The sequence below is a fragment of the Desmodus rotundus genome, chromosome 4 (genome assembly GCF_022682495.2).
Source record: "Desmodus rotundus isolate HL8 chromosome 4, HLdesRot8A.1, whole genome shotgun sequence".
Taxonomy (NCBI): domain Eukaryota; kingdom Metazoa; phylum Chordata; class Mammalia; order Chiroptera; family Phyllostomidae; genus Desmodus; species Desmodus rotundus.
In genome coordinates, this window is record NC_071390.1 from 126,899,226 (window position 1) to 126,918,702 (window position 19,477).

The 19,477-nt window shown below is 39.4% G+C and overlaps 1 protein-coding gene across 1 annotated transcript in view; it reads left to right on the top strand.

Annotated features, from left to right (window-relative positions):
* Positions 1-299: 299 nt before the first annotated feature.
* The window catches only part of SLC4A4 (solute carrier family 4 member 4), a 385,416-nt gene continuing 366,238 nt past the window's right edge, over positions 300-19,477 (top strand). Inside the window, exon 1 of the mRNA XM_071221288.1 lies at positions 300-319. Within this exon, the coding sequence (XP_071077389.1) occupies positions 306-319 (14 nt within the window). The 5' untranslated portion in view covers positions 300-305. The remainder of the gene's footprint in view (positions 320-19,477) is intronic.

Below are 19,477 nucleotides of genomic sequence, written 5' to 3' on the forward strand. Positions count from 1 at the left end.
TTTCCTACATATTTTCTAAGAAATCCGATTTTTATTATTTTGTCAGTTAGTAAAAATTTTTATATCATATTACCTCAGCAGTAAGAGTGCAGAAATCCAAGAACAGTATGCCAAGAATAGATCCTGAAAGGGGGCAAGAAGAGAAGAAATGAAGAGATTCCTATATGGATTTAGCTATCATGAAGTATCATACTCTCAATAAAATGTTTTATATTGTTTGAGATTCATCAAGTAATTGTTCTTTTTCTTCTTCCAGATGTCAACACGTGTTTCCCAAGCTCCCCTGGCTGTATATCTGAGCACCGATGCTTGACCTACTGTAAGTCAAAAAGTCACGTGTGGGGAAGAAACGGCTTTGCATTTTAATCTTTTCCCTGTCTTTATTTAAAAAAAATTTACATCATAAATGTTAGAAACAGAAAAGCTTATTTGTTTCTGTAAGCAAATGTCTGACCTTGTTCTGAATTGATAAACTGCATAGGTCTCGCTTCACTAATTTCAACTCCCAGAGTTCCTCCTGTGGTACTGACGGGGACTCGGTAAACCATTGCTATTGTTGATGATGACTATGGTAATGAGAGTATTTTTCCCTTTTGTGGTTTGGTAGTAAAAAATTTCCTTTTCAAACCGTTGTAGGGAGCTAGCTCTTTGTAGGTTTTATAATGGTGGGTCATTTACGTATCCCATTATAATTTGGTCTAGACAAAATAGTTTTTTATCTTCACATGGAAACAAATTGAAGAGAAGTGCCGTGACACCATTTGGAATTGTTGGCAACTCTAAATGTTCAAAAAAATGAAGTCATAAAAGCAGGAGAACAAAAGGCCTCATCCTGGCTGATTAGATGATTTAACCAGCGGTTGGTGTTGGCACCAGAAGTCAGCCAGACTGTTAAAAAAAAAAAAAAAAAAAACCCCTCAGGGGTTGGAACTCTGTCCTCTGCAGGGAAAAGATCTAAAATGTGTCCCTTATCATACCTTTTGGTACACAGATTTCCATTCAAATTTCTAATTGGAAGGAAGCATGAGGGTATGGCATTGCAAAAAGAGCCAAGAGTGGGACACACGGAAGTAAAGTAGAGCGGCCTCCTGTTATGGAGCAGACCCGGGGTTGGGGGGGGGGGACAATATACTATTACCAAAAGGACCCCCCCTTTTTCTCTGGGGGTCCCCCCCACCTACTAGGTTTGCCTTGCCTGCCACCAGAGGAAAGACATCTCTCAATGCCAGAGACTGGTGAAAAGGAATTATTTATTTAAAAATTATACAGACTTAGAGTAATGACTTGATGTCTTCATTAAAATACTAAAGTTCTTTAGAATACCCACAAGCACACACAGTCCTTCCTTTTCCCCTTTGCCCAGTCCGGGGTACCGTATCTCAGAAAAAGAAGTAGAAGTCTGTGATTCAGGCTCCTGGCACCATCCGCTGTGTCACCACCACAATCTCCAGTTAATCCAAAGCCATGTGGTACCTTCTCATAGCCCACCAGCAAGAATCCTTTCTCCCCTTTCCTTCCAGGCAAAGTCTCTCTTGCTGCCTAAGCCATGTGGCAAAAGGGAGCACCCCAAAACCACGTGGTCCTAACTTTTGCCCAAGCCACGTGATCCCAACCTACTCCGCCAAAGCTGTGTGGTCCTCCCTGGTATGGCTGCCCTGCCTGGATTTAAATCCCCGAGCCAATCTTCCTCTGCAGCCCATTTCTGACTCTTCCTACAATCAGTTACACCCACCAGCATTCCCGTATTCTTCCAGCTTTACTGGGCTGCCATAGTAAGTCTGGACAGGCAGTGGCCCCATGGCATGGAGCCAATCATCTCCAAGCTCTCACACAGGCACTGTAACCAGGGGGAGTTGCTTCCCAGTTACATCTTGGGTGGAAGTGACTCCCATCCCCCTGGCTCAAAGCATGGCCACAGCTATTTAACATATCTATGAAACCAGTTAAAGATTATAGATATGTTAAACGACCATGCCAGAGGTTCACTGCACAGCTGTTGCTATACAAAACAGCTCTGAATGGCCCTGCTCCATGTGTCCCTTCCCCCAGCTCAGACTGGTGGGGGTGACGACATCCTATATATATTTTTCTCTAATATTCCCTGAACACCCTGAGTTCTGGACCCCATTACAAATCCCTATTTGGGCCCACCCACTTGGCTGCCCCCTGTTATACTCTCTGCAAGGGAGTGTTAGGCCTTGCAGTTAGGGAGGTAGTCAGAGTATCACGTCTTGTGTTATCAGGGTGTCTCCTGCTGTCTGCATCTAAGCACCCTTGGCCCGTGTGCTGGTGTTCCAAGGGAGAAATCCCAGGGAGAAATCAATGGGAAAAGTACTTACACTCATTGTAAAGAGCCTCTGCAGTGTGGAGTGACATGTACAAGATGCTTCTCTAAAACTAAGCAGTGTGTGTCTATTTTTGGCATCATGTTTTTAAATGGGGCTCAATCTCATGCTTACTGTGATACAGAAAAAAAGGCTTTCAAGATTTACATTCCGCTCTACCACTTTAAAATATTTTAGGCTGCACTATTTTTATAGATTATGCTAATTTCTTAGTTCTGTGAGTCTATGCTCTCAGTACATTAAGGATAAATGTTCAGGGGAAGCTCTAGGAGTGTTTTCTGACAAATCCGCACATGCTAATAGGGAGTATTAACCACACACAGTGAGGTTAATGAAGTTCTCTATTTTCTGTTCTGAAAAATATTTTTTCTTTATTTTTATTGTTGACACTATCACAGATGTCCCCATCCTCCCCTTTGCCCACGTCTACCCACCTCCTACTCCTCCTTTTCTCTCCCATCACCACACTCTGTTTTTTTTTTTTCGATGAGCTGTTTTGCACTTTTTGGGGACCCCAAAAAGTGGAATTTTTGGGGACTCCAAGAAGTGGAATTTTTCTGCACATATCCATCTCACGTGACAGTCTTCATTCTCCCAGGACAAGAAGAGTCTCTTCCTTCCCCTGCAGCTTCAGTGAAGTCCCCCCAAACCAAGGATCCCATTTTCCAACTTGAATTTGTTGGCCTTTGTTCTATAGGTGCCTCACAATTTAGGCTAAAGTTTGGCAATTAATTTTTTTTAAGCTGTGGAATCAGACTTGTTTCAAATTACTGTCCAGTAAAACCTTGAGTGTTGGTTTCAAACACTTTGTATAATATGAGCATCATGTTTGATCAGCATAATCTTTTATATTAGCATAAGCTAACAATATTAAGTAGGGATTTCCAACGTCAGGGTGAGCTTTTGGGATCTGGCAAACTCGACTCTCCTCCTTACAGCTTCCTACCTATGTGAAGCCATACTCTGGTGAGGTGCAATAGCCAGCAAGCAACAAGCAAAACCCTACATCTAGGAACAGATCAATGGGCAGAGCATTTGATCACAGGAGAGAAGAAATGAGTTTCAGGAGGGATGCTAGAGGCCAGGTGGCCCTGTGGAGGTCTGCCAAGATTTCAGTGGCCCCCGCTCAGCCAAGCCAATAAATAGACTATGCTCTGCCTATTATACAGACAGCATGAGGGCAAGGAGTCCTGGTTATTTAGCAAAAAAGAAAGGTTCAGGGTTAGAAAAAAGTGGACTTTCTATTTATCTGGCTTCTAATAGTGGCTGGACTTTGTGATCTTTGCATTTGCTGTCTTTTGCTCATTTGCTCAATTGCTCATTGATTGCACAGGTTCTCTTTGGATGGTGTTTGATTCTCACTGACTGCCCTTGTTCCCTTTCATGATTACTTACTGAGTGGCTGGTGCGTCCTGAGTACTGTGTTAGACCCGGCTGTATAATTGTCAACAAGATGAACATGGCTTGTGTCTTCATGGAGCTTGTGGTCTAGTGGGGAAAGTAGGAAATGGAACAGTAGTTATAATAATACATAACGAGGGATATGAAAGAGAAAGCACAGAGTCCTACAAGTGCACGCAATAGGGGAACCTAATATAATCTAGAGGTCAGATATGGTCTATGTGGATGGGATCTGCAGGCTGAGACCTGAAGGATAAGTAGGAGTTTGTTAGTAAAAGTAAGAAAACATGCCAAATAGAAAGAACAGTGTGTTTGAAGTTGTGAAATTGAGATATTTTGGCGTAGTGGAGCAACTGGAGTGTAGAGGGAGGAAGGAAATGGAGGGCCTGGAGGGTTACTGCTGCTATCTCACCCTCCCTCCATCCCAGGGTGTGAGCAGTCCTGAGGAGGGTGGGGAGAGCGTTTGGGTGAGTACAGAAATTTAAATTTTGGCAGGAGGAAATACTTCATTGGAAGTGGGAAGTTGGTCTCCAGAAATACATCATGGGAACAGGAACTGACTGACCCACAGAGGCAGAAAATTGGGGTTAGATTAAGATTAAGTTATCCATATAGTGTGGGTGCTAATGTGGCTGGAAGGTAAAGTGAAGAGGAAACAGTTTGAGGATCAAGAGAATATAGAATTAACTGAGATAACTTGGATATGTAGGTAGAGAAAGGAGAGAAAACTTTAAAAAACAAACTTGAAAGACATTGACATTTAGTTGACAGAGGAAGAGGTGCAGAGAAGACTGAGAGGGAGAGGGCCGAAAGCGAGCAGAGAAAGTCGTCATCTGTGGTTTGTCACAGAAGGGACAGGAAGAGAGTCCTTCCAGTGTTTGGACTAACTTCAGGATTCAGAATTGAAGGGGTGCCAAAACCCCAGTAATTAAGATAAATAATATTTTAGTGCAATATTTAAAAATATCTGAGTTAATGAAAAAGATCAAACTTTTAAATAGAAACAAGATCAGAATTATTGCATTTTCCCTTTGCCTCGGGCTGCAATAGGGCTCAGGACAGTGCTGCACTATTAGATCCGCAAATCTTTCCGATGTAGAAGTTTGTTATTTTGCGCATATAGAGACAGGAGGCGATAAACTGTGTTACTTGTGGCTGAGAAGTCAGTCAGGAAATGGGTTGAAATGAGTCGCTTGCATTTAGGGACAAGCTCTCGTTATAGAATTTTTTTCTCTACCTTGTTTTATAAATCAAAATGGAGGTTATATAATTGTCTCTACAGACATAATCATCACCTCCTAAAATGCTGAGTCCTGTCTGAATTAGGAGGTTATATAAACACAAACATACATTTTTTTCTGAAAACATTTTTACTGTGGTAGAATACATATAGCCTAAAAATGACCACCTTGGCTCTTTTTAAATGTACTGTTCAGTGAAGCCATCATCCGTGTCCAGAACTCTTTTCATGCTGCAAAACGGAAATTCTATATTAATTTAAAAACTTTTTTGATTGGAAATTTATTTTGTCTTATGTTAGTATAGCCACTCCTGGTCTGTTTTTAGTTACTATTTGCAGGGAATAACTTTCTCTGTCCTTTCACTTTCAACCTGTTAGTTGTCTTTGGATCTAAAGTGAGTCTCTTGTAGATAGCATGCATATAATTGGATCATTTTTTCCCATTCTGCCAATCTCTGTCTTTTGATTGGAGAATTTAATCCACTTACATTTAAAGTAATTATGGACAAGGAGGGACTTCTGTCATTTTGCTATTTGTTTTCTATATGCCTTACAGTTTGTCTCTCATTTTCTATGCTAAGAGCTGACATGGATTGAAATGAACCACAATCGACTGTCCAAACCTTTCCTTGAAAGTTGCAAGCCTTCAGGAGATTTCAGAATTCCAAAACTGCAGCAGAAAGATTCCGCCAGTACAGTTATTACCTGGGTGGGAAAACAGATTCCTGGTGCCCCCTACTACACCCCTTTTCCAGGACCCTCTCTCCTCAAATATGCATATTTAAATTCATAGTATCTTTCATAATAACTTTTTAAAAAAGGTTTTATTTATTTTTAGAGGGAGGAGAAGGGTGGGAAGAAGAGAGGGAGAGAAACATCGATGTGAAAGAGAAACATCTATTGGTTACCTCTTGTGTGCACCCCACCCAGGGACCAAAGCCACAACCCAGGCACGTGCCCCCATCAGGAATCAAACCTGTGACCTTTCGCTTTGCAGACAAGGCCCAACCAAGTCATACAGGTCAGGGCCTTTCATAATAACTTTAAGGTGAAATGAAATAATTCCTTAATTTTATGAATTCATCTTTACTTTTTTCTTTTTCTTTGTTTTTCTTTTTTCTTTCTTTCTTTCTTTCTTTCTTTCTTTCTTTCTTTCTTTCTTTCTTTCTTTCTTTCTTTCTTTTTCTTTCTCTCTCTCTCTCTCTCTTTCTTCCTTTCTTCTTTCATTCTCTCTCCCCCCCCTTGTCTCTCTGTCTCTCTGTCTCTCTCTCTTTTGTTTGAATTCATCTTTAACATTCTCTGGATGGACCCATGTTCTTGTCTAAATGCCTGGGGCAGGCATAACTGAGGGTCAGAAATATAAGCGGGGGAGCCAGGTAAATAGGTATGATTGCTAAGCAGGTCCATGTTTACCTCTGAGAGGAATCAATTGCTATTCTGTTTGTACATTTTGTTAACTATTTGGAGGCACCAGATTCATTTAAAATAATTTGTTTCCTTATGGGGTCTTTAGTTTGAAGTGCTTTGTGTAAATTAGGTGCTATTTACAATACAATCCCCAGATCCCTCTCTAATTAAGATGTTTACCTATATTCCTTCTCAAGTGCTCTCGTTGCTTTTTGTTTAGGTCTTACCTTAGGTGCTTTCATGCTCAGATGCTATTTTTTGTTCTCATCATGGTTGGGATTCCTCAGGCGATTGAGTTACTCGTCCTATCCCAGACACCTGTCCAAGATCTAAAGAGCTCCAGCTTCAACCCTCAGTATGTCAAAAACTTAATTATATTTACAAGGTAGGAAATTTCCCTTTGTACCTCATGAACTCAGACTCTTGCATTAGGATGACCAATAATTGTGCTTTGGCTGGGACCATACGGGTTTTAGCACTGCAAGTCCGGTGTCCTGGAAAACCCTATAGTGCTGAGTAAGCCTGGACTACTGGTTACTCTATTTGGCCTAGCAATATCTCCTGGATTCCTTTATTAAAGCCACCTAACTCTTTCTTCAAGGTCTAATAGTAACAGGTGACTTTGCTGATGTTACACGTTCATGTTCTTGCTAAATTTCTAAGGATTGGTTCAAGGATTACAGTCATTCGGGGACCGCTGGCAGGTTAGCGTCAAAGGCAGTTCAGAGCCCCTGCAGCACCACCCTCTCACTTTGCAGATGAATAAAATCTCAATTGCACTGGAAGTTTTTGGCTATCTTCATGCACTCCTGCTGCCGTGGCACCAGACTTCTGCAATGTCTTCAAACAGCTCCTTTGCCACTAATTAAAAACAGATGCTTATGTTGGAACATCGGTTACAGTAACAGGGAAAAGTAGCATTTGGTTAGTTTTAAATTGTCCAATAATCTTTTTCTAATGCCTCTATTTGCGTCATAGGCATTTTAACTTCCCTTGTGTCTAAAGTTCAATGTCTCTCATGGATTACTCATATTATCTGAGTGTGAAAATAAATATGGTCAGGTTAATTAGCATCAATTTTAATAAGATCCCAAAGTAATTCTATACAATGCTTCCTGGCAAGAAAAAAAAATAAGCTTGATAACTGAGATAATAGGATCTAAAATAGAAGCAATGCAAGGGGCATGAAAGAGAGAAAACAAGCCTTCAAAAGGTAGAAAGAAATTGTGTGCACTGTGTGTAATATGTGGGCAAAGTTTTCTTTTCAAAAATCACACAATGGGTCTTCATTATTTCGCCTCCAAAGGAAGTCAGAGTCCAGTGGTTTTTCAAAAACAGGCTGATCTCACAGGCTTGTTGAAAATTCAGATACCTGGTTCCCAACACTGGTCATTCTGAATCAGTAGCTGTGGAGTGGAACCTGGGAATCTTGAGTTTTAATAAACTTCAGAAGTGCTTCAAATGCAATTGGTCAATGGAGTGATGTCTGGGAACCACTAGGCGAGGCTCTTTGAAGAAGCTTTCCTATTTTTCACTTTGGAAAAAATATTTGATGGTCATTCCTCAGACTTCACTTATTTTTGAGATGGCGGGTATCATTATGCTTCCTTCAAAGAATGGGAAATGAGGAATAGTCACATTTTATTGTAAGAATATGAAAACATGAGAATCCCCCTTGCCCCCGTTTCATCCCGAAGAGTATATTGAGGTCCTGAAATAAGACCTGCTGTAAAGAGCGAGGGTGGATTCCTCCACAGGGCATGTGGGACTGTGTAAGGCAATTTGTACATCCTCTACCTGACCATAGTGAATGGATGGAGTGGGGGGCTCGACACTGCCCAAGAGCCCAATCTTTTTCAACCCTCACCTGACTTGTGCTGTAGAGATCGTTCAACCCTAACTGAGTGGAGCAGAAAGGACTGAAGTCTCTCTTGTTCACAGACCATGATAGAAGCATCTCTTGTTAAATGTATGTTTACATGGACATGTACAAACAGCCACATAGCCTGAAAAGTCCTCTGGGAAACTAACAGAAAGCTCTAAGTTCTTAATTAGCAGAGCGGATTCCCCAGCCCTGTCACTTAATGGTACTGCAAATGATGTGTTTCGCAATTAATTGAATGATCTGTAAACCTGGAATCCTGACCACTGGTGGTCATTAAAGATCCCAGGATACTTTTCTTATGGCAGGCAGGGTCCTGGAATAATTCCAGCCCTGATAATTAAATTAGGTTCTGCCCTGCTGCCCTTTATATTTTCAACTGGACTCTATTCCTTTTCTAACCTTAATTTCAGTGAACTTGTGCATTAATAGAGAGCCACTGGGTTCCACAGAGGACTCCAGTATAGTAACAATGTCTCCTAAATTATGGAGTGATGTGCATTGGCTCGGTGGCCGACAGGCACACTTTGTACAGAAGGGAAACTGTTGGATTGGCATCCAAAGAGACATTCTACTCCTGAAAAAGTAAGCCTGCTAAATGTTTCAGTATATAATTAAAAATGCACGTCCAATTAGCTTTTAGAAGTGGGTTTTCTTTTTTTGTCTTTTCCTTTTATGGGTGATATCTTTCTATAAACAAAGTAACGAATAGGCATATTTTATTAGCAGAATAAATCCATGTGTTCAATAATAATAATAATTTTTAAAAACACCAATATGTAAAAAGGCTGATCTCAGTCAGTAGGCTAGAGGTAGAGTAAGAACAGTGAGACATACTGGAAACCAGTCTGATGGCTTGAAATTTATTGATGCAGAATTCTACTTCATGTTTCTATACTGTAAACAATTAGTCTACTTCCGATCTTCTACTACATTTTTTTTTTCTCAAAATGGGGGGACTTGAGGACAGTAAGCTTTCTCTTACCAGCCATATTTTTTTATTACCAGAAATTGTTTTATTAATACAAAAGTTTTTTCAAGCAAATGAAAATTCAGTAAACTTTATATTTACAGAAAATAAAGTGCTGTTATATAAGGTTAGCAAACTCCTAGAAGTTATTATTTAGCAGTTTGTTTCTGATAATTAAAATTCTCTGAGATATTTTTAAAGATATGGATGAATATTATTTTTTCATCATGGATAATAACTTTCCATTTTAAAAGTATTTAACTCTGTTAATAGACCATAAAAGCCCCTTTTCATATGCAGATTAAGTCACGAATATTCAGGTAAGTAAAATGTACTCCCCAGTTTAGATGGTTTGTCAGCATTTGAGACTCCATTGGAGATTGTTTTTGATTACTTTTGTTATTGTTAAACTAATTTTCTGTTTCAAATAATATACTTGCCTCATAATGTCCTACATTTAACACAGAATGGGTCAACACACACACACACACACACACACACACACACGAGGTTTAAAACCGGAGAATTTTGTAACCGTTTTCTGTGCATCTCTCCTCTAACTCACAATAAATAGTTCTTTACTTCAATTTAAAAAAAAGTTAGAGATCATAAGATAGACACCAGCTTGTCTTCATTATAGGAAAGCTGATTTTATTACCTGGGTTAAAGTGAGGAAGAATTTTTTGAAGGTACACTGTGGGTGTTTGTAAAAGTGTTTTAAGTATAAATACATTCCTGTAATGAAAATATAAGTAACCTCAATGACATGGATAACAGTAAAAGGTAGTAACATAATTAGGAAGTGTAAGTTTTGAGAGTTTATTATATTTGTTTTTATGTAACTTATTTGTTTGTGTAATTTAATTTTTAATAATGGCTATGTTTAACAATTGGCTTGCAAAATCTCTAAAACAATCGGCTCTTGCAATCTGGCACAAGTAGGTTCTAACATATGGCCAGATATAGTGCTGTTGGGTGGATTGGGGAAAACTAGGTTGGAAATGGTATAAAACAGATAAATCTTCACTTCCTATAGCATTAAACAAAAATACAATGATTAAAGATATTAAATAAAAATAAAAGTTTTCCTGAAGATTTTTATATAATCACTAAATTATTTAACTATGATTACGGGGAGAAGGATGGGAAGCTCACTGATGTTACGACAGGAGAAAGCTTTAATCAGAAACCTTTCAGTTATTTGTAAAAAGTTAACAGAAATAAAGTAACTAAAGGGAAGAAATGGCTTAATTATATAGATGCCCAGAAATAGTGTGAGGTGGTGGTGTTCTTGTCTGGTCTGTCTAGTTCACTGCTCTGGTCTGTCCACAAGGAAAACAGTCTCATTCACTATTTTGAGACTCATTTGCATCAAATTATTCTAAGAATCTAAAATATGATATAGCCTTCAGAAATTTCTGACTGAGCTCGTTTTAGCTGGTGTTTAGAAATTTGCTAATTCTTCATTGAAATTGCCAATTGGGACAAATTTGAGATATTTCCACTTAGAATGTCTAATTTGCTGCTTTCCTCTGGCAGTCACTGAACTCTTACAATTTAGGCCATTGTTGGCTCACTGGGATTTCAATGAGACAGCTGAATCCCATATGTTTATGCACACTGCTTTCATTTCTCTAGTGTGTTTATCTGTGTGGCGGCAACATGTTAACACTCTGCTTTCCCAAGGACACATAGACGGTCCAGCACTTTGATATCTGATGTAACCATAGGACACATACCAGTTATTCAAATGCCCTAAACCCACCCACACCTTCAAAACCTGTCTGGCAAATGGGTGCATTTAAATTCTCTTCATTCTCCTTTGATCAGCTCAGTGGCTTTTGTTTCTTCTTTTTCGTTCTCATTTCCACACTACTAATTCTCATTCATATCACCTCATTTTTGGACTATTGCACTGACCTACTAACTCCTCTTTTTACTTCCAAACTCTAGCATTCAGTCCATTTTGAATAGCATTGTTGACTTCATTCTCCAAAAATATGGCTTTAATGTCTCTCCTGTGCTCAAAAATCCTCGGTGGTTTCTTTTTTTCCCCCTAAGATAAATCATATTAAGTAACTAGACCACAGATCTCCAAATTGAGGTAGGTATATCCAGGAGATGTGAAAGAAAATCCATGGGAATGCAGAAGAAGATAGCAGAATTTTAAAATTCCTATTTCTATACAATATAAAAAACTATACATATTTTTAAGTAAAAAGAAAAGTTAAACTTTGCTAATATTTTATATATGGGGTAGGCAAAGGCAGGTTTACATAATACAAATAGATAATACAGTAATTAATAAGTAGTAATAATATTACAAGAATAAGTTGTTTTGTGTACACAACTGTAAACCTACTTCTGCCCTCCCCTGTACAGATGGACACAGGAACTGAGTTTCAGATGTGTGTCTGGTGACCATGTTACTCATGGTGTCTGAGTTATCTTGAAGTCATCGCTGAAGTTTCAAAGTACTTGCAGGTTATCAGTGATACCCTCATTTTGGGGGTTAGCTTCCAGTATATGTGATATTTTTCTATTTAGGTGCATTGTTATGGATTTATTGATTTATACTTACATGAATGGGCAAGTGGCTTAAATACATTTCAGGAAAGAAATCACAGATTGGAGAGAAGAGTCACTGCGAGTGTAAGAGAACAACACCAGGGCCAACCAGTACTTCTATTCTTAGTGTAAACACTTTGTAAGACATGTTATGCAATAATGACATTGCAAGTAATCAGCTCTGACAAGAATTTGGTAAAAATGATTTAAAATTACTGAAAAGACCATTTGAAATAGGAATTCATGTCTTTATATTTATTACTGTATCTTACTTAAGTGTATATTGTGCTTGAGATTTTAGTTAAAGCCATTAAATTAGCAAGATAATGTAAACTGAGAACCTAAACAGGACATACTTGGATTTTGTGGAGCTTGAACTTGAGTTAGTTTTCTATAAAAGAAAAAATACAAAACTACAAATACAAAATCAAATATGAAAGGGAACATTTGGTTAGAATGAGAAAAGAAATCACAACAGATAATTCATTTAAAAAGTAGGAAATACCACAAACAACACAAAGCCCACAAACATAACATAATGGTTTTATAAATGAATGGCTGACATGCCTTTATAAGAACTTTTTATTTTTGTTTTTTACTATTATATTTTATTGATTTTTCTATGATAGTTGTCCCAATTTTCCTCCCTTTTCCCCCTCCACCCAGCACCCCGACTCCCTCGGGCAATCCCTTCACCACTGCTCATGTCCATGGGTCATGTGTATAAATTCTTTTGCTACTCCCTTTCCTATACTGTACTTTACATTCCCATGGCTATTCTGTAACCAACTATTTGTACTTATTAATTCCCTCCCCTCTTCACCCATTCCCCTACACCTCCCTCCCATCTGGCAACCATCAAAACCCTCTCCGTATCCATGATTGTGTCTCTGTTCTTGTTTGCTAAGTTTGTTTTCCAGATTCAATTGTTGACAGGTATGTATTTTTTGCCATTTTAATGTTCATAGTTCTGATCTTTTCTTAATAAGTCCCTTTAACATTTCATATAATAATGGTTTGGTGTTGGTGAACTCCTTTAGTTTTTTCTTGTCTGAGAAGCTCTTTATCTGCCCTTCGATTCTAAATGATAGCTTTGCTGGGCAGGGCAATCTTGGCTGCAGGTCCCTGCTTTTCATGACTGAATGTTTCTTGCCAATCCCTTCTAGCCTGCAAAGTTTCTTTTGAGAAATCAGCTGACAGTCTTATGGGGACTTCTTTGTAGGTAAGTAACTTATTTTCTTTTGCTGCTTTTAAGATTCTTTCTTTATCTATAACCTTTGGCATTTTAATTATGTTGTGTCTTGGAGAGGGCCTCTTTGCATCCATCTTGTGTGGGATGTTCTGTGCTCCCTGGACTTGCATGTCTATTTCCTTCATCAAATTAGGGAAGTTTTCTTTCATTATTTTTTCAAATAGATTTCCAATTTCTTGCTCTTTCTCTTCTCCTTCTGGCACTCCTATGATGCAAATGTTGGACCTCTTGAAGTTGTCCCAGAGCCTGCTTATACTATCCTTATATTTTGGATTCTTTTTTCTTCTTATTCTGATTGGTTGTTTTTTGCTTCCTTGTGTTCAAATCACACGTCATTGATTGGATTCTCGACTTCAGCCTCTCTACTGTTGTTTCTACAATTTACTGTTATAAATTGTTCTTTGTTTCAATTGTGTATCTTTCATTTCTGACTGCATCTTTTTTATGCTGTTGAGGTGCTAAGTTCCTTGAGCATCCTTATAGCCAGTGTTTTGAGCTCTGCATCTGATAGATTGCTTATCTCCATTTTGTTTAGGTCTTTTTCTGGAGTTTTGATCTGTTTTTTCAGTTGGGCCATGTTTCTTTGTCTCTTCATTTTGGCAGTCTCCCTATGTTTGTTTCTATGTATTAGGTAGAGGTGCTATGACTCCCTGTCTTGGTAGTGTGGGCTAATGTAGTAGATGTCCTGTAGGGTCCAGTGGCACAGCCTCCTCTACACTAAAGCTGGGTACCTGAGGCGCACCCTTTGTGTGGGCTGAGTACACCTTCCTCTTGTACTTGAGCCTTGGTTGCTGTTGGCAGGTCAATGGGAGAGATTTACCCAGGCCAGTCAGTAGCAAGGATTGGCTGTGACAACTGACCACCAATCTCTGCCCTCCGTGGAGGATCAGCTTTGCAGGGACAGGGTGGTGATGCTCTGACAGTGGTCTGTAGCTATTCACTGGGTGCACAGGCCCTGAGTTTTTTTGAGTGGTGCAGGCCAAGGTCAGCCCCCATTTGTGTTTTTTCTAGGGCCACCTTGATTAAGCTATAGAGAAATCTGAGATGTCTTCTACTTGTTCTGGGCTTGGAGATTCCCAGGTGAAGCCAAGCTGTGAATCTAGGCTGGTTGCCGCTGCTGCCATGCCTGGGGCCACTTAGCAACATGTAAGGGAGCTGTGGGTTCATTGAGGCCAGCTGTTGCTTGTTTGAAAGGATTTAGGAAGTTTGAAGCTTGAGCCAAGACCAGCCATTCATATGGAAAAGCTACTGTTAACAGCTGTAAGTTGGGCGGGACAGAGCCTCAGGGGACCTCCAGGGTGAGGCAAACTGTTAGCCAGGTTGATGACGTCTCAGATATGGCATCTGCCTCCCAGCTCTGTGGCTCTCTCTTTTTGTCTGGGAGAAAGCTGTCCCGCAGCTCTCACCTTGATGCCAGTCACATCAGTTCCTCTCTGTATGGCACTGGTATTTTTCAAGCTGCTACTCCAGTGCTGGAATTCACAGGGAGTGAGTCTGAGTAAGTCTGTGTGTAGGTTCTTTAAGAAGAACTGCTTGGGACTCCAGAATTTTCTTGCACTGACTCAATCCCTGCTGGTTTTTACAGCCAGAAGTTATGGGCACTTATCTTCCTGGCACTGGTACCCTGGGCTGGAGGGCCTGGTATGGGGCTGGGAATCCTCACTGCCCAGATATCCCTCCCAAATTTTTATCCACCACATGTGTATGTGGGACCAGATCATTATGCGTCTCCACGCATCCTACCAGTCTGGATGGATGTGATTTCTTTAATTCCGTGGTTGTCAGACTTCCATTCAACTTGATTTCTTCCAGTTCTGAGTGATGGTTGTTCTATAATTTATTTGTAATTTTGATGTGGTTGTGCAAGGAGATAAGCCGTGTTTACCTATGCTGCCTATCTTTGCCAGGGAAGCTAATACGTTTTTCTTACATTTTTTAGCTGCATCTTTTTTGAGCACCCCTTATGACAATTACTTTGTACATTTTCTATAGACAAAATAGAAAAATAATCCATACTTTAGAATGACTGATCAAAATTTTTTTATTACTGAGAATAATTTGCTATTAACAACACCACTTTGATTTTTTGTATTGTAGTCAAATTTTGAGAAACTTCTTATAATGTTTATATTTGAGCTGTAAGATTTTGGGGAGGTTCATATTTTATAATGCAAGACTAATTTTAAAAGCTTTTTGAACTAGGAATACTAATTAATCAGAGCAAATTCAAGTGCATTTAAAAACTGCTTTTGTGTTGTAGTGAGCTATATAATTGTATAATGTATAATCAAGTTATTCTTATGCTGTATATTTTGACTTACTGGTAAACATGTGTAGGAGTTCTGTGATAAGAATGCAGGCTCTTTATTTGTTTTGCTGCGTTGGTGGCAATTTTGTATGCCACTTTACCTGGAACGGCCAGATATCATCAGAACAAGGTCCCTGCGCTGTGGTAGGATGTGCTCTGAGAGCTGGGATACATAAATACGGGACTGCACACGCAGACTTACTCTCTAGTATTGCTGTAAGTTTGTGCCTTACAAACAGGAACTATGATAAATTCTGTTTCATGTGAATATAATAAAGCTAAAAAAATGTATGGTTTGTTTAAAATTGAGTAATATGACAGGAGAGAATTTCCATTGAGAATCAACTTCTTTGCTTATAATCTGACATATATAATTACTGGAAGAATTTTTTACAGACAAGCATCTGGTGCCATAATTTCAAACCTTGTTACTTTTCCACTTCCACATATTTTTGACCCTGCACACCTTAGGACACACTCATTTTGCACCTTGATGGCACCACCACACATGAGTCAGTACGGTAGGCAGGTATATTCCCAGAAGGCATCTTTTACTGGGACGGCAGGTGATAACCAAAGTCCACACAGAGGAGCCTGGGAACCGTAGAAGCATATCCCACAAAACCTGGGCTAAATGTGCTCCCCAGTCTACTTTCCCTTTTTTGATTCCAAAAATGCTTGCAGCCACACGTGCCTCATCTAACACGAAGGGAGTATAAAAGAAGAGAGAGTAGAAAGAAACAGCTGTCTTAATTTTGGTCAAAATAGCTTCCCTTTATCTCACCTCTGCAACCTTTACACGTAGGAACGTATGGTCGTGTGGGTACCCTCTGGGGCAGAGGCTCATGCAGGTGAGGGGTCCTGAACTTAAACTTCATTAGCTTTGTGGCAAGTTTATCTCTATCTTCAGAAAACAAAAACATTTTAATGGTGTCTAAAGGTGTTTGACACAATAAAATATAGAATGTTGCTGAACTTCATGATAAATTCTTTTAAGATTCCTTTCTTAGTTCAAAGTGAAAATACCATTCACATATCTTTTGTCACCTATACCAGCCAGTAAAGTCAACTATAAAAATGAGATGAATTACGTGTGGTAGAGCCATCCTTCTGAATTGCTGTGTCACCATGTGGTTCAAAGCTTAACAAAAAGTATCTTAAATCATATTGTTCTTATTCAAAAGATTGATTTCTTCCACAGATGACAAAAAGATTTTTATACCATAAATGCAAAGAAATTAATATTATTAATTTCATCCTTTAAAAATATGTTATATAAATTGAATACTATGGCTGAGTAGCTCAGTTGGTTAGCATGTCATCCTGATACATCATGGGTGTGGGTTCGATCCCCAGTCAGAGCACATTCAAGAAACAAACCAATGAATGCTTAAATAAGTGGAATGACAAATCAGTGTTTCTCTCTTTCTTTCTCTCTCTAAAATCAGTAAAAAAAAATGCATAGTTATATATCAATTTGTGGTACAGGTTGGGAAGGGTGCTCAAAATCTTTACTGATAAGATGCACAATCCAAAATATTTGGGTATCATTGAATTTGGCATTAAGAACTTCAAAATTTGAGCCCCAAAGACCCCAACTCTTTAGCTAATTGGAGTTATTCCTACTCCCGTAAATAAGTCTTTATATTCCCATCCAAGTAAATCCTATTGCATTTTCCATCTTGGGATATCCCCTTTCTTTCTTTCTTTTTTTTTGGATATCCTCTTTCTTTCTGGCTAACTCAAATATTATCTGTCTTTAAGGTCCTTTTCTTCAAATACTCCCTTGGCTTCCTCAGTTTTCAGAGTTCTCTAATTTTATTAAATAAATAGTACATATTATTTTTAACAGACCCTTAGCACCAAGTGATAGCATGCTTTAAGGTACTTCTTTTATTTGTTATTTGTTTTAATGCATATATAAGGTCTGTCCGGAAAAAGTCCAGCCATTGTTAATATAACGAGAATGGTTTGCCTGACATCGATGTAACCTGGCAACCAAGGAGAGTAGACTGGAATGCGCATGTGTGAATAATGATGACTTCATGTACTAGTCAGTGAGGGTGGTAGATGCTGTTGAGTGAGCATGTGTACTAATTGGCCATTGCATTCAAAATGACTGAGCAAGTAGAGCAATGAGTATGCATCAAAGTTTGCATTAAGCTTGAACATTCCTCCACAGAAACTATTCAGATGATTCAGAAGGCTGCAGCTATGGGCAACTGGTGATTGGCAGCTTCATCACAACAACACGTCTCCTCTGCATCACGTCTCATGCAGAGATTTGGTGAAACATCAAATCACCCTGGTGACTCAGCCCCCTACAGCCAAGATTTGGTGCCCTCAGACTTCTAGCTTTTCCCAAAACTAAAATCACGTTTGAAAGGGAAGAGATTTCAGATCATCAATGAGATTCAATGAGATGGCAACTGGGAGAACTGTGTGAGGCCCCCATGTACCTACTTTGAAAGGGACTGAAGCATCATTATCCTGTGTACAATGTTTATTGTATCTTCTTCAAGAAATGTCTCTATTTTTCATATTATATGGCTGGATACCTTCTGGACAAACCTTGTATATCTTATTTTGCAGCTTCTCAAAGTCAAAACCTCTCTCTCACACTTTTGTATCCCCACAGTACTTGTACAAGTCTATGCAACTAATAGAGTCTCTATGAAGATTTGTGAAATCAATACCTTCTTTTGGGAAAAAAATCTAGTGAACAGAAGATATCTTTGGAGTTCACAGAACCCTCTGTCAGGGGAGGTGTGTGTGAAGGCAGTCCTAGTGGCAGACTTTTCTTGACAGTGACACAGCGGGAGGAAGTTGTCCCCTTTACACATCTCTCCCAGGATGAGAATATAGTCCTTATGACGAATATGTAGGTGGTATACAAACTATGAGAAAAAGGGAAAGAATGGCTTTACAAAGAGTCACAAGGTGATCAATATACTCTTTTCCCCAAACAAGGTAAGTTTGGGGAAAACTTACTTTTCTCAGTAACTTACTTTTCTGTCTTATTCATTGTAAGATCATGTTCACTAACAACGGCAGGTGGCAGGCCCGGGTGTGTCTGTCCATCTCTGCTAGTTTGTCATCTCTGTAGAAAGAAGACAAAGTGATAATAAAGAAATCCTGTTTCTTCTTCAAGTATCCTTGCAGTGGCTCCTTCCAGTTTTGCCTTTTGGGAAGTGCACTCTCAGTCCCTCTAAAGATGCCAGATCTTTTTCAACAGCAGAGGTCCTCCTTGCTCAGCAGTCCTCAGGGGTCAAGGAACAACTACTAGTCCTTACAGGGAGGAAGCTGGGAACTGCATGACTTAAAAACACTTATACAAACCATTGTCTGTGCTAAACTGGGTTTAGGATGTCTTTTCATCTTGACAAGCACTGACTTCTCCAGGTTCATTAGAATTATAGCTGACAATCAGGGCAGAAAGATCAAAAGAAGCAGCACTATGCCTGGAATTACTATGTAGGAGGATATGTAAATTACTAGGGTTGTCAGTAAGAAAGAATCTATACTTTAGAGAGCGAAAAGCTACACTGACCCTGACTAGTGTGGTTCAGTGGGTTGGGCGGCATCCCACAAACTGAAGGGTTGTGGGTTCAATTCCCAGTCAGAGCACATGCCTGGGATGTGGGCCAGTTCCCCTGTTGGGGGTGTGTGAAAGACAACCAATTGATGTTCTTCCACTTTTCTCTCTCCCTCCCTTCCCCCTCTCTAAAATAAATAAATAAAATCTTTTAAAAAAAGCCGCATTAATCAAGAATTATCAAATACTGGTAAAGGCACTATTGACCTTGTCATGATGCCGGACAGAATAATACTGTGGTCTGGAGCTCAGATTTCCTGGACACTGGTAAACGTGCTGGCTCTGGCGTGGCTAGTTCCGCTGGAGTCACAGGGCATGGAAAGAACCAAGCCGTACCAATCTGAGTGTGTCTGGGGTCCCAAGCCCATGAGATTAGGACAAGTTCTACGCTGTGCCACCCACCTTTTCCCATCTGTATCCATGTACTCCTGTGTTATCAGACGCTCCAGATGGAGCTTCCTGTGCAATTGTTAATTATTATTATTTTTATCTCTTCACCCATAATGTCT